Genomic DNA, 16,810 nt, shown 5'->3' with positions numbered 1-16,810 from the left:
GACATATTTTGTTATTATTTATGAGCATAGCCTTGAGTCTGTTACTCTATTGTGAAAATAGTACAACATATAACGGGAGATTTATCAAACTTGGTGTAAAGTGAAACTGGCTCAGTTGCCCCTAGCAACCAATCAGATTCCACCTTTCATTTTCCAAAGAGTCTGTGAGGAATGAAAGGTAGAATATAATTGGTTGCTAGGGGCAACTGAGCCAGTTTCACTTTACACTATGTTTAATAAATCTCCCCCATAGTGCTATTCATTCAATGAAATCTGACAAAAACAAAACCTGACATACGTGTGAGGCTTATGCACAAAGTAGTGCTTTATAAGGCCGTTCCGTGACCCGGCCGGTCTCTGGAAAGATCATCCCTGCTACTACTGCAGTACCGGCTGGATGATCTTTAGCCCCGCAGAGTTCTGATGCGGGCACATCCCTGAGCGCCCGCATCAGAACTCTCCACTGCACGCTATGGAGCTAGCGGCCGGATCCGATCGCTCCATAGTGTGCACTGACATGGTTTTCTGCGTCCGCCATTCACTGAATAGCGGTCGCAGAAAACTGACATGTCAGTTGTTTGCGGCGCCGCGAGAGATCCCCGCCGGAGTGTATACTATGTGTATAGGCTCCGGCCGGGATCCCATAGGCAAAAAAGGCACGTATATTTTCGGAATAATGACGTCCGTTGTTTTACGAAAATATACGTTGTGTGAACATAGCCTAATCTTGCAAAGCGAGTCCCAAGTGCCAAGCACATAGAAAGGCTGTGTGCATGGAGCCTGTATGGCAGTGCATGGTGGCGGTGTTACTCAATGCAACATGGTGCAAAGCATGCCACACCTTCAGAGAATCCGACACATAAAAAAGACTTTGTATGAAATCAGAGCCGTATACAGGTTCAGTTCCAGCCTTGTGCACTTGAATGAGAGCTGTATTGAGGCTCGGTACAAAAACAAAGCCTAACAAAAGAAGTCCAATAGTCAGATGAAGAGCCGTGAAGAGCAATGGTGGATGACCCCACTTGCATGGCAGCACTGTATAATCCCTGCATCGAACTAGCCTTAGGTCACAATTTAGCTGTATTCACTAGGTGTAGGAGACAGGTGCTTTAACTATATTCTTACATCTCGGCCCCTCTGGTAAAGCTGCTATATTTTCTCTTTTCATTCCAAAGTCCTGTTTCTCTGATGAGACTGGGGAAGAACAGTGTGACATGCTTAGTGTGCAGGTTAGGACCTGCTTCTCCAATACAGACGCTGCCGCTTACTGCTAAATTTGGCCATTGCAGATAAAATACATTCTACATACAAGGGCATGCCGACATGAATAAAAATGATCTGACAGACAGGGAAATGCATAGAGCAAATCTTCATGTATAAAGGGAACCTGTCACTTCCAATGAACTGCTCATTGTTAGAGGCCCTGAGCATCGCAGTACCTCTGCCAGCTTGTCTTTATTCCATTGTGCATCCTGGTCCCATCTCTTTCTAAGGTAAGTGACATACATGCACCCTCATATAACCTGCACATCCAGCTCTGATGCTACACATCCCTTGTAGACAGTATAGTCTGGGTAATGGTCAGCATGGGTACTATGCCTACTCTGCAGTCCCAGACACCTCTAGCAGCAATGCCCTATGTGTGTTCTGACACCTTTCCATCATAGTCACCATTAACCTGCTATACCAGTACTAGCTATGCACGAGAAAGAGAAGGGAAGGTGGCAGCGCAGCATTTCTTCCATGAAATTACAGGTCTTGACCCTACGCTCATAAGAGAAAATGGTATTTATTGTCTGCCTTGTGAAACATTAAGAGTTTCAATGACATCTAGAGTGAAGCTATGATCTGTGAAGTCATAAAAAAGTTAGGTTTTAGTGGGCAAGGAGAAGAGAGCGTTCATAATGAAGTTTATTATGTATGATACGAAGTAGATCTGCGTCTTCTCGGAATCATGTGACAGCTCTCATCTTGTACAGGTCTTCTGACATACATTACATACAAACACAATATACAAGCAGGGGATGGCTGGAGTATAGTCTTGTAATTCAGTTATGGCTCCATTACAGCATTTCCCCGGTGACTTAGATTTGTTGCATCATGTGACTGAGCCATCATATTAACCGATATATACAGAGAAACCTCACTGTATGAGGAAAACAGGGTAAGACGTCTAACCTGCTAATAGGTAAACACTTATAACATACATACATACATATTATATTTGTATATATTGCACCACTGTAATACAAAATAATACATATTATGGTGTATATACAGACATAAAAGAACTGGTCTAGACATGGGGTGGTCTTCTCACACCCCTGGGGGGACATTTGTCACCCACAGATTTCACACACAAGACTGAAAACATTTCTGAACTCTTCAATGTACAGACCCCACAACCCCTCAAGACAAATGCTGAGTGCTCTTCTCCCATAACCTGTTTCTCCACTATTCCCGATCATCTCTCCACCTTACAGCTCACCACCTGCGCACTTCATCTAATCCCATCTCAATCCTAACCTTACAGCTAAGAGTTTAACCTAATCAATATCTTCAACCTATCACTAAGGCTGTCCTAACACAGGGCAATCTCGCTGCGATTTTGCCAAAACTGCATAAAAAATTGCAGTATTTTACTGCGATTCTCTTGGTCCAGATATCACCCCATCTCAAAATCCCATGAACATATCCAACATGAACTGTTCTCCTGCCTTTCATCCATCTCACCTTTTCACCATCTATAGTGTGGAGATTTCATCCCCACAACTCTACAGAAATTGCCCTGAACGATCACTAATAAACTACTGTCTAACTCATTACTCTGTGCTCCTCCTTCTAGACCTGTACTCTGCCTCCATTACTCTGTGCTCCTCCTTCTAGACCTGTCCTCTGCCTCATACATTACTCTGTGCTCCTCATTCTAGACGTGTCCTCTGCCTTCTCCATTACTCTGTGCTCCTCCTTTTAGACGTGTCCCCTGCCATCTTCATTACTCAGTGCTCCTCCTTCTAGACCTGTCCCCTGTCATCTCCATTACTCTGTGCTCCTCCTTCTGGACCTGTCCCCTGCCTTCTCCATTATTCTGTGCTCCTTCTTGTAGACCTGTCCCCTGCCTTCTACATTATTATTTGCTTCTTCTTTAAGAACTGTCCTCTGCCTTCTCCATTACTCTGTCCTCCTTCTTCTAGACCTGTCCTTTGCCTTCTACATTACTCTTTCTCCTTCTAGACCTGTCCTTTGCCTTCTACATTACTCTTTCTCCTTCTAGACCTGTCCTTTGCCTTCTACATTACTCTTTCTCCTTCTAGACGTGTCCTCTGCCTTCTCCATTACTCTGTGCTCCTCCTTCTTGACGTGTCCCCTGCCTTATACATTACTCTGTGCTCTTCCTTCTATACTTGTCCCCTGCCTTCCACATTACTGTTCTTCTCCTTCTAGACATGTCCTCTGCCTTTTACATTACTCTCACTATTTCCTTCTCCTTTCTCTAGTAGATTGTAAGCCCTTGTGGGCAGGTCCTCATTCTTTTTCCAGTCCATCACTCACATGAGGTCATGTATCTTGTACTATTATAGTACATATACATACAGGATATAAATTTTAGGACCACCAGGATGATTTCTTCCAGCTATATTTCATCTCTTCAGAACCAGCCAAACATCTTAGGCTCTGCACATTTCTAGCAACTTTATGTCCTTTACCTCTCCTATAGCCTTCCACGCGGTAATAACTGCGCTGTTTGGAGTTAAGTGCAGTAAATCCAGTAGTTATGTAGGTTGCCCCCTTTATGTAAGATCACTTGCTGCTGTTCCCCCATATGCTAATAATGCTTTCCCCTTAATATAGGACTAATGCCCGCTGCTGTGTACCCCCATACAATAATGCCTCCTGCTGAGCCCCCATATAGTAATAATGTCCCCTGCTGAGCCCCCATATAGAAATAATGCCCTCTATATACGAATAATGCCCCTGGAGTGCCCTTTATATAGTAATATTCCCCTCTGACATGTCCTTAATATAAAAATAATTCCCCTGATGTGCCCTCCATATAGTAATAATGCCCCCTGCTGTCCCCCCGTATAGTAATAATGCCCCCTAATGTGCCCTCCATATAGTAATAATGCCCCTGTTGTGCCCTTCATAATAAAAATGTCCACTGTTGTGCCCTCCGTAGTAATAACGCCCTCTACTGTGCCCTTCATAATAATAATGCCCCCTACTGTGTTCTCCAGAGTAATAATGTACCCCCCTACTATGCTCTCCAGAGTAATAATGCTCCCCATACTGTGCCTCTCATAGTAATAATGACCCTCTGCTGTGGCCTCCATAGTAATAATGTACCCCCCTACTATGCTCTCCAGAGTAATAATGCTCCCCATACTGTGCCTCTCATAGTAATAATGACCCTCTGCTGTGGCCTCCATAGTAATAATGTACCCCCCTACTGCGCCCTATATAGTCATAATGCCCCCATTGCTGTTCCCCTCAGCAATAATGCCCCTATGCTGTGTCCGCCATAGTAAAAACGCCCCCCCCCCCCTCCTGCTGAGGCCTTGATAGTAATAATGTTCCCCATACTGTTATACATAGTAAGAATGTCCCCCATGTTGTGCCACTCATAATACTAAGCCCCCCCACCCCCTGTGCACAAAAAAAACAAACATCATACTCACCTAATCCAGGCTGTGTGGATGCAGTGAGCAGCTCTCCTCCATCTTCAGGCTCCAGCCTGTGCGCCGCGGGGGCGGATCCTCCAGCCGGCGTGATGACGTCACATCACCACGCCTGCTAAAGCGATCAGGTCCCGGCGTCCCATAGGCTACAGGCTGAAGTGCCGGCAGCCTATGGGACTGAATTGAGGAGCCGGAGGCTGACAGGTCCTGCTCCTCCATTCTCTTCACTCCAATGTTTAGCCTCATCACCCTGTATTACAGAGAGAGGGCAGAACATCGCAGTGATCGGTGCGTCCCTAGAAGCTGCACAGCGGCCGCAACTTCTGGGGATGCTTAAAGTGACAAGTGGCACAATTCCCACTGTGTACTGTGTGTGTGTGCTGTTATATACCATATATATGGATATATACGGTATATAACAGTACACACACATCGCAGCTCCCGTCCTCTTCCCCTGTTCTCAGCCTCTTCTCCCAGCCTGGTGGGCGGGGCCTGCAGTGATTGACGGTTCCCCTGTGAGTGTGACACCGCGGCCCCGCCCCCTCCCTGTGCTCCCAGTCTCTCGGAATGTAGTAATAAGATTTCCTGTGTACGGGGCTGAGAGGGAGGACGGCGGGAGAGGAGCGGAGGGATCGGGACACTACACCGGCTGCTGCGATCTCTGCCCGGGGGACGGGATCTCCAAGAAGCCGGGAGTTGTGGGATCCTGTAGATCTCCAGCGCTGGAGGAGGAGGAGGACATGCAGCATCTCTGGGGTGAGTGCCCCTCTCTTACTGCCCTGGTGTGAAGTTTACTATGGACGGTACTTGTCATAGAGCCGGGGCTACAGCTGGGATCTCCTGGCTCTGAACATCTGGAGTCTCAGAAGTGAAAGGCTCTTAAAGGGATTGTCCAGGGAGGAGGGATTGAGGTTCATATGGGACTTAAACGTTCCCATATACTTTACAGTCCTATATATAGGTATATATAGGTTTGTTCTGTTCACTCCTTCATATTTGCAGCTGTGGTCCCCAAACTTTTATAGCTCAGGGGTAGGAAACCTTGGCTCTCCAGCTGCTGCAAAACTACAACTCCCATCATGCCTGGACAGCCAAAGCTTTAGCTTTGGCTGTCCAGGCATGATGGGAGTTGTAGTTTTGCAGCACCTGGAGAGCCAAGGTTTCCTACCCCTGTTATAGCTCAATGTATAGTGAACAATGAATAACTACTAATAGTGTTTACAATGTATATACATTGTGTTAAGAGTCAGACCCGTATACTAAGAACCTGGGGGTGATTTTAGAGAGTAATTCCATAGTGCAGATACATATACAGTATATAAGATTTACGTACTGTAGATCCGTGGCCCCCAAACCTGTGGCTCTCCAACTGTTTCCGCATTGCATCTCCCATCATGATGGGGGTTGTAGTTTTACAACACCTGGATCTATGGCACATAATGCATACCATATCAGTGGTATCTTCCAGCATGCATAGGGTTACTAACAGCAGCAGCGGCAGCAGCCGGGTGCTGGGATTTGTTAGTGATGCTGAGCTCATATCCCAAGTGACTGATCTTACCTATAAACCTGCACAAGCATCAGAGAGCGGGATCACCATAACAAGATGACGGAGCTGGCACCTGGACAAGTGTGGGAAGAAGATACCTAGAGCCAATGAGGTACAAGGATGAGAGGGAAGGGAGCAGGGGAGGGAGGCTTTCCAAGGAATACGAGTGCTACAAATTGTTACATAGGATATAGTAGTGACATAGGATACAATAGTTACATACAGTAAGATGCAGTAGTTACATAGGAAACAACAGTTACATAGGATATAGTAGTTACATAGGATACAAATAGTTACATAGCATACAGTAGTTACATACAGTAGGATACAGTAGTTACATAGGAAACAACAGTTACATAGGACATAGTAGTTACATAGGATACAATAGTTACATAGGATACAGTAGTTACATAGGATACAATAGTTACATACAGTAAGATACAGCAGTTACATAGGAAACAACAGTTACATAGGACATAGTAGTTACATGGGATACAATAGTTACATAGGATACAGTAGTTACATACAGTAAGATAGAGTAGTTACATAGGAAACAACAGTTACATAGGACATAGTAGTTACATAGGATACGGTAGTTACATAGGATACAATAGTTACATAGGATACAGTAGTTACATACAGTAGGATACAGTAGTTACATAGGATACAAATAGTTATATAGGATATAGTAGTTACATACAATAGGATACAGTAGTTACATAGGAAACAACAGTTACATAGGACATAGTTTAATAGGATATAATAGTTACATAGGATATAGTAGTTACATACAGTAGGATACAGTAGTTGGATACAGTAGTTACATAGGAAACAACAGTTACATAGGATACAGTAGTTACATAGGATACAAATAGTTACATAGGATACAGTAGTTACATACAGTAGGATACAGTAGTTACATAGGAAACAACAGTTACATAGGATACAGTGGTTACATAGGATACAGTGGTTACATAGGATACAAATAGTTACATAGGATACAGTAGTTACATACAGTAGGATACAGTAGTTACATAGGAAACAACAGTTACATAGGATACAGTGGTTACATAGGATACAGTGGTTACATAGGATACAGTGGTTACATAGGATACAGTAGTTACATAGGATATAGTAGTTTCATAGTATACAATAATACAATGTATCCGCCTCTCATTGTTATGTGTTTATTCTTATGTATTGCTCTGTTTACCATCACACTCAGCAGTTGTTTATACTCTTCCCTTTATACAATGTTCTATCATGACTTGCGTCCAATAGGAATTTCTCGACCAGCACTGATCCTCCAGGTGGGGACATTTCCCCATAGTCTTATACTCTCCGCTGGTTACATGTGAAGGCTGAATACTCACGGTGGCAGGAGGTGAAGCTCCAAGAGGTTTTTATTTTATTAATATAAAAATATTTTTTTTTCCCATATAATTTTGAACTCCAGTAGGAAGCGGTTTAGAAAGTCAAATGATAAAGCAGAAAAAGGAGCCTGAGTTCTTAGTCTGTGATTGCTTTAGGAACCTTTGGGGTCCAGAAGTGGAAGTGAAGAGGAACAACTATGCAGCAGATGGTTTGGGGGCAAATGTGAGATAGTTTAGACCTAAGCAGCTAGGACAGTGGCGTATATCAGCTCTGAACACCTTATAATGAGGCCTTTGAGATTATGAGTCATAAGACACACCATAAAATAAAGGTAAAACACGAAACTAAGGGGTTAAAAACAGCTGTATTTTCAACGTAACAAAGCACTTAATGGGAAATTGGCCGGCAGGGCGCACATCATATAGAATAATGGCCATAATTCATCCAGTCATCCGAAAATAAACATGCTCATTATTTACAGCCTGCTTTTGCAAGATATACAGTTTTTTCCCACGTGTTCACAGATTGTATTATTTTCACTCAAAATTACGGCCATATTTTGTGGCGCAGGGCTGCAAGCTTCCTACCATAGTGTGAAGCTCACCTTTATACTGTATACCCAGGGCTGGCATCAGCACAGGGCTTACCCAGGCAAGTGCCAGGGCCCACAGCACCTCCAGGGGCCTAGAGAGGGAGAGGGGCCCGGTGCTCTAATGTTTAGCCTGAGTGGGTTGAACATCAGAAAACACAGGAGACAGAGCCAGAACTGTATGGAGAGAGAAAAGGTTGAAGGACCTGGTCACATGACCTGAAGGTCCTCAACCTTACAGTGTGGAGAGCAGCCAAAGAGGAAGAGGGAGAAGACTGAGCTGTAAGTGCTGTGTGTTTGTGCCCGAGTGTGTCACTGTCAGTCAGTGTCTGTGTCAGTCTGTCAGTGTCAGTCAGTGTCAGTATTATGTGTTTGGGTATGTTAGTTGTGTCTCAAGGGATTGTGTGTAGTGTGTGGATGATGGGTGCATAGTAAATGTATGAGGGGCCTGCTGAGGTTCTGTTACCTACCCATGATATACATCTCATTATTTACAGTGTTTCAAGACATTTAAAAAAAAGTGAAAAAAACAAGAAGTTGAGAATCATTGTATTCACTGCTGGAATATACTGGAGCAGCACAATGTATACTGTCAGTGGATATCATTGCACCGCGTACAATGTGCCTGCTCTGTAGTGGGGGAAGAAGAATGTAAATTGTAAAAGTAATGTAATAACCGTGGCGGTAAAGTTGCCAAAGCCACAGGAAAAACTGGCAAACGTTAGGACTAAGGCTCCTTCTTCTTATAATATATGATGGATGGCTTCTTCTGTTTCAGCCCTGGGATTCTGCTTTCTAAGCAGTCTAGGCACGGGGCTGTTCAGATCGGTGGCAGTATAGATTTGTGAGGTTTGTGAGATTTCCAGGAAGAGCAGTCTCTGAGTAATGTCAAAGGGTTTGTCAGTCCCTACAAATACAATCTCTTGTTTACCTTGTTTCCCCTGCACTTAATGCTCTGCGTGCGGAGAGGTGACTGATTCACTTTATAATCTCCGCTTTGATGTGACATATTATAAATTCCTTTCACTTGCTATGGAGGACGCAAGGCCACCCCTGCCATCACATAGGGAACATCGTTTTGTTGCTGTGCAGTGATAAAAGGGGGAAACTGGGGACTTTTGTGACATTAAAGGGGTTATCCCAAGATTTAAAGCTACTCTGTATCCACAATCTGACCCCCCCAAACCACTTGTACCTTAGGATAGCTGCTTTTAATCCAAGCTCTGTCCGGGGTCCGTTTGGCAGGTGATGCAGTTATTGTCCTAAAAAACAACTTTTAAACTTGCAGCCCAGTGCCCAACGGGAGTATCTGTGCCCTAACTTTGCACCATCCCTCCGTACCTCCTCCCCACCCTCTTCATTATTAGGAATGCCACTGAAACATTTTCTCCATGCTGAACATTGCACAGGTGCCTTAACGATCCAGCCCGTGTGCCAGGCTGACACAGGTGGGGAATAGGAGGCAATCTGCCTGGAGCATTCCTAATGATGAGGAGGATGGGGAGGAGGGACAGAGAGGTTGTGCCAGCCTAATGCATACACAATCTAGGCCACGCCAGTTGAGCACGGGACTGCCAGTTTAAAAGTTGTTTTTTAGGACAATAACTGCATCACCTGCCAAACAGACCCCAGGACAGATCTTGAATTAAAAGCAGCTATCCAAAGGTACAAGCGGTTTGGGGGTCAGATTGTGAGTACAGAGTCACTTTAAAGGGAAGCATCTAACTTGCTGATATGTACCTTTAACGTACGGGGAGCTGAGGATGAAGGTAATTTTTGAGGCATGCAAAAAGCCTAAATAGCATGTAAAATAATCTACAAATATCCCATACAGCACTTAGGGTCAGGGTAAGAAACTTACCTTCATCCTCAGTGCGCCGTGCACTATAGGGGGATATCAGCAGGTTAGATACTTCCCAGTGGTTGGACCCCTACTGATAAGATGCTTTTCACCTTTTCTGTTGATAAGGGATAAAATATAACCCCTTTTAAACATTCCCCCACTGTTTGGCTATGGCTACCAAGACCCCATTCACACCAATGGGGGTCTCTTCACTCTTCCTTTTACCCTTATTTCCCAGAGGCCATGTTCATCCATATAGTTAGCAGTTGTCATTATATACTATAAGGCATGTTTACATGGTTAAAAACCCCAACTATTTCACAAATAGAATATTTTTAGTGTTTTTTGTGAGGTGTATGATGTGGTTTCTGGCACAGTTTTATGCCAAAACACACAAAAACCTTGTCAAATACAGAACAAGCATGTGAGCTTTTCTATTGATTTCAGTGGGGGAAAAAACGCATTTCTTACAGAAGGAAGCTCACATATCACTTCTTCACAAAAAGTTTCTACTTATAATCATTGTGACATGTGGGGAGATTTATCAAACATGGTGTAAAGTGAAACTGGCTCAGTCGCCCCTAGCAACCAATCAGATTCCACTTTTCATTCCTCACAGACTCTTTGGAAAATAAAAGGTGGAATCTGATTGGTTACTAGGGGCAACTGAGACAGTTTCACTTTACACCATGTTTGATAAATCTCCCCCATGGTTTTTAAAGTGAAAATATTTTATTTTTTGAGATGAAATACACCTGTTTTTTGCCCATGTGCACTTGTATTCACATACTCGTAATACAAATGCAATTTTGCACTCATATTGTTGTCTTAAAGTGGAACTGTCAGCAGGGTAGACCTTACCTTCATCCTATGTGCTGTTCCCGTGCAGTTAGTCTTTTACTGCTCGGACCGGTAAGACCGTTTGGTGCACTGCCCCACCCCCATAGCCCAAATCTGCCCCTGGCGACCCATCCCTTCTAATAATTACCAATGGAGCATGCTGGCCATGGGCGGGCCATACTGATGATATAAGGGCGGGGCAATGTTCCTAACTCACTTACCGGACAGAGCACTACATTAAAACTGCAGGGGAACAGTGCCAAGGATGAATGTAAGACACATACCTTCCTCTTCGGTGCCTCCTGTGCAATAGGGAGCTATTAGCAGGTTAGATTTTTCTAACCTGCTGATAGTTTCCCTTTAGGTCCAGGCCCAACAGTGAGTCCAATGACATTGTTGTAGATGCTGTCAGTTTATGTTGATAGACACATGGTTGGCCACAACTTGCAGCCATAATGGTGCGTTTACACGGAGCGATAATTCGCCCAATCAAACGATTAACGATTTTGAAGTAGCGATGTGTTTTTTTTATGATGATTAGCGTTTATACGGAGCGATATACCGTTTGGAAAATTTGTTATTGCGATCATTTTGAGATCGCTTAAGCCTATTTCACACATAGGGTAAAACGGTGAAAGACTATTGACAGGAAGTGATCTGCGAATTTTCAGTGAACGAGTAACGACGATTGGAGAACTTATTGAAAGATCACAATGAATGATTTATTGTTCGTCGCTAAATCGTTCGCTGTGTTTACACAAGCCAATGATTGCTCAAATGCGATGATTATCGTGAAAATTCGAACGATAATCGTTCCGTGTAAATGCACCATAATACTGGTCTATTAAGTTACCTATATTATACTCGTTTAAATCTAAACTAAGGTCTCTACTACTCTGGGTGATTATCAGCCAAACAGGCCAGTATCGTCATGTAATAGCACTAGCAAATACTTGTTCATCAGCTCTTGGCCGCACGTCTCCCCGTGTAATAGGCTAATTGCAGGAAGAGGCTACACGGGCGATCCAGTGATCGATCCTGCTGCCTAGCTCCACAACTGACCATACCATGTGATCACTGAGATTGGTTCTTATATACAGACACCTTCCCTCGGGATATTTTCATAGTATTCTGTTAATAAATCAGCTATTTCTGTGTGTTTTACCTGCTAGAAATGATTAATAAAGGCTCTTCACCAATCTTTGGCTTGGCAGAAAAAAAAAACCCAAACACTTTTTGCCTTTGATTATATGTCATCTGGATGAACAATTTCTAACAAAGAGTCTTTTGAAGTCCCCGGCCTTCTTTCAGGGATGCCTGTCCTGTATTGTGCTCCATCTGAATATCCCGAGACCACGACCCATTTGTGTCACCAAATTTAATTTACACATTGGACATTGGAGTCGTTCTTTACCTTTCACCCTATGGTAAATCCAATGTAATAAGAAGTCCGGAGCCGATAATTGTACTTTTTATATGACATGAAATAACCCATTAACATAATGCACTTCCTTTCTCTCCATAGATAAACATGACTTCACATGAAAAGAACATTTTTCCTTCTTATCAGCTTAGTCGGCTTTTATTTGCTTTCCTACCAATAATTATATTTGTTTTCCTCCTTCCTCAGGAATCCCTCAGCGGAATCAGTATTGACTTCAGCCTCTGGAAATTGAAGCGTGCAGGATTACGTTCTGTTTGGGAATTGCTCAACATATTCTTTTCCCTTGGATAACCTTGCTTGTTTTAACTCTGTTTAACCTTTGATGAAGTTTACCTTGTTGGCTGGGCATCATGGCATCCAGTTTGACATGTACCGGGGTGATCTGGGCACTGCTGTCTTTCCTGTGTGCTGGAGCGTCTTGCGTGGGATTTTTCATGCCTTATTGGCTCTTGGGCTCTCAGTTGGATAAGCCGGTGTCATTTGGTACTTTCCGGAGATGTTCATACCCTGTACGAGATGAGAGCCTGCAGACCACGGTCATGGTGGAACAGTGTGGTCGCTATGCTTCTTTCCAAGCCATTCCAAGCCCTGAGTGGCGAATCTGTACAGTGGTTACTGGACTTGGATGTGGTCTTCTGCTTCTGGTGGCATTGACCGCCATCATGGGATGCTGCGTCTCTGAGCTTATCTCCAGGACTGTAGGAAGAGTGGCTGGTGGGATACAGTTTCTTGGAGGTAAGTTTCACATTCAATATTCTTTTTTTCTCATCCGCTGAATATATACTTCAGAATTGTGTATGAGACAGGTCAGGAAGTCCGAGAGGTCTACTTTAATGTCTATTGTGTCCATAGAGTATCAATATTTTTAAGTATTTGTCAAGACAGTTAAAGGCTATGGATAACTTTGCACTGATTTTTTTTAAGGGTCATTTATTTCCTGAATACAAAATTATACAAGTTTCTAAATAGTTTTTATTAACAATATCCCAACATAACAAGTCTGTCAGGTGGATTTTCTGAGAGGTAACAGCAGGGAGAGGGTGGCACACCAGTTCAGATTCTGCATAGGGAGGAGAGACTCCCTGGAGGGCAACTCACGCAGGTTGTAGAAAGAGGGCAGAGCAGATACAAGGTGTTCTGTAGTGGAGAATTATATAGGCAAGTACAGTATATACAGAAAATAGAAGTCATACAGCCTGCTCTAAAGGCTGTAGAAGAGAAACTAAGCAAAATTTTAAAAAGAACATGTTTTTTTGTTAACCATAATAGGTACGAAGCTATGATAGTTAAGAAATGTTTTTCAGTGTTGTCCATACCTCTTCATGTGTTTGTTTGTTAGTATCTTTTTAAAAGTAAATTATCAATCTAGGAGCCAAAGTGCATCATATTTTAGTTGCAGTATGAAAAACAAAGGATCCTCTCACGCTTTGGCATCTCTGTCAGGGGTGGACAGAAGGTGCTCTGGGCTTTTTGTGTTAAAACTTATGCACCACTTACTAACCACTATTGCAATAATATAATTGCATCTGAGGAGCACTTGTAAGTTATGCTTTTTATTTTTGTAGACGCTAAAGTTAAGAAATATTGTTATTGACCTTGGTACCCCCCCCCCCACCATAGCCACTTGGGCACTGCCCTAATGCCCACATAGGCCCCGCTGTCTATATAGTAGCTTAACAAAATATGCTTGCTTGAACTTTTGTAACAATGTGCGGATTAGCCCCTAGTGTTCATGAAAGTCCTGATCCGGTGGAGATGAATTACTATAATGTTTACTTGCAGATCTAGCTTTTGACTCTGCCGGAGCAAGTGCTATCTAGGCTATCTAGACTGTGTGCACTGAATCTCCATGTGTGGGGTTTGTTCAGCTCATCTACTTCTCTCATCGTCACATAGTAATCCTGAATGGACTACAAAGCAGTCAGAGTTGGGCAGTTTACATGTAAAGTTACGAATAGGTTAAAGTGTTTATTTTCTAGTATGAGATTTTTACAGCATTTTTCTTTGTGGTTGCTGTGATTTTATCTTTTACAGATAAGATGACTTGATGGGGTTGTCACTGCTTCCTACACACATAGGTTATCACTAGCCTTATCTTTACTGATGGCAGGTTACTAAGATATTGTAATGGATGGTGGTGAATGTGAGGAAGAGTTGTCATCAGGACTAGTGGATTCAGATGATTTGCACAAAAAGATTATGATAGCATATCCTTATGCTTAGACTATAACTGTGTATAGTATATTACATTATATTATGCTATTAAAGCCGACCTTGCTAATAGACTGCATTAAAGCTAATAGCGTTGTAACATAAAGAACAGGTGAGGTCAAGTACTAGGATGTGAAAGCTAAAGAATCTAAAAAAAAGACACAAAAAAAAATCATCAGAGCCCTCAGGGACATGAAGACATTAGGACAGGGATTTGTGCAAGGTATTACATGTCCTTTCTGCTAGTACAAGCTGTGTAGATCTTTAGGGGATAAACAAATTGCTATCCTTTTTGCTACTGGCACATTTTTGTTATGAAAGTTTCCATAGCCCATCCGCTCACCTAATTATTACTTTCTATGTCATACACATTTTACACTGGCATTGATTAACTATCACTTCAAAGTGTCACTTAGTAGGATAGTCTCATCTCAACTAACATAGGTAATCTCGTAGGACTCGTCAGGATAAATACTTTTGCAAATACATTCGTTTAGCAAACTTGTCTCCTTCTCCTGATATACTGCTCTTATTCTCCCATTTACTTCACCCAACTCATTATACAGGTTACAGACCACCACTCTGCTCTAAAAGCAGCTGTCAGACTGATATATATATATATATATTAGTGTATATGTCTAGGAATAAAGTTAATGGCTATGTTCACACAACTAAAAAATAACATCCGCTGTTTGCGAAAGACATCCGAAAATAATGGTCAACAAAACAACGGCCGTCATTTTGTACACTGTGCATTACACGTCCATGATTCCATTGACTTCATTGCATTGAGGTCAATTTCATCGTGGCAATAACAGACGTTTTTTAAAATAGAAAAAAACTTTGCCTTTTCTCTTTTTTTGACTTTATGTGAACATAGCCAATATATGCTGTAATATATACATAAATATGTATAATTATTATGTATATATATATATATATATATATATGTATATGCCAGACCACTGTTTTTAGAGCAGAGTGGTAGTCAGTAATCTAGGCAACAAGCAGTCAACAATGGGAGGGAAAGAGCAGCATATCAAGAGAAGGAGATGATTTTGCTAAATGAATGTAGTTGCAAAAGTATTTAAATTGATGAGCCCTACAAGTTAACTATGCTAGTTAAGATGGGAATACGCCTTTAAAAAAAAAAGAAAAAAAGATGAAATCATGCAGACATGTGAAAAGTTTTGATTGGTCTTACTGCTTGTACTTGTACTACTTGTAGCTGGGAGAAGCACATAGTTGTGCTCTTCTGTCCCCGTATCAGCACTTGCAGAAGATGGTCTCTATAGCGACTGATTGAGCGCCATGACGAGGAGTGAAGCATGGGGGCAGGCTTTTTTTTAGCCCCCACCTCTTAAAACCAATATGGCTTCCATTGTTTATCCCACGGGGTATTCTCACCCGCCTCTTCCAGACTACTGAACAACATATCTTCTTCCATACAGGGTTGGTAGAAGATAGCATGACTAGTTGTTAGGATGCTTTCACATTTGCCTTTTGATGCAGTTTTTAAAGCGATTACAAGGCATGAATGGTAAGGGAAGAGTTATATGGGAGTTTACGTCTCTTTTTGTTCTTTTTGATCTACTCCTTAAAAAACTGCATCAAAGCGGCATGTGTGAAAGTGCGCTTAAGGTTGTAAGAATATTTCTGCAGCCGGCTTCCTCATTGATGTAATGCATATTATTTCCACGGTAGTTGATAAGGAATACGTGAGCACTGACACATCTATACAATGTTGTATTCTAAATCCTTACAGTTCCCATTGGTCTGTACTTCAGGATTGAGAATTAATAGTCAGGATGACGGTGAAGGTTTAGACTTTATAATTGCTAGATCCACATAATGGATGATCTTTAGATTAGTGAATGTTGATACATGTTACACACTACAGACTGGAAACAAGACAATGATGAATGGCTGCAGTTTATAACCAATGCACCAAAAAAGCCTCCGAAAGCATGAAATATTCATGAGTGTTGTCTGATACCATGCGTTCCTTTGTGCCGTGATCTAATGACAAATCTCCAGATGTGACATGTTGTTATATTCCCCCCTTATTAATCACTTCACTTTCAGGGAATGTACCGCATGCGGTCCAATGACAGACTCAGGGGGTTCTGCTTTCTGGCAGATAACTACTACAGTAAAACGTTTATTCCAGCCGTCCCAAAATCACATTGATTAAACAACTCCTTAAGCAGCACTTTGGAGAAGCTCAATAGCATTATATATAGGATAATGTGTCCCTTACTGTACATTGTAGGGATGTTAT

The 16,810-nt window shown here is 42.4% G+C and overlaps 1 protein-coding gene across 1 annotated transcript in view; it reads left to right on the top strand.

The window, feature by feature from the left end:
- The first annotated feature begins 5,254 nt into the window (after positions 1–5,254).
- LHFPL6 (LHFPL tetraspan subfamily member 6) overlaps positions 5,255–16,810 on the top strand; it is a 126,503-nt gene continuing 114,947 nt past the window's right edge. The window contains exons 1-2 of the mRNA XM_069969952.1: positions 5,255–5,435; positions 12,505–13,053. Coding sequence (XP_069826053.1) covers positions 12,669–13,053 — 385 coding nt within the window. The 5' untranslated portion in view covers positions 5,255–5,435; positions 12,505–12,668. The remainder of the gene's footprint in view (positions 5,436–12,504; positions 13,054–16,810) is intronic.

Source organism: Dendropsophus ebraccatus, chromosome 5, assembly GCF_027789765.1.
Source record: "Dendropsophus ebraccatus isolate aDenEbr1 chromosome 5, aDenEbr1.pat, whole genome shotgun sequence".
Lineage (NCBI taxonomy): Eukaryota > Metazoa > Chordata > Amphibia > Anura > Hylidae > Dendropsophus > Dendropsophus ebraccatus.
Note: the sequence above shows the minus strand (reverse complement) of the source record. Positions and strands in the feature narration are given on the sequence as shown.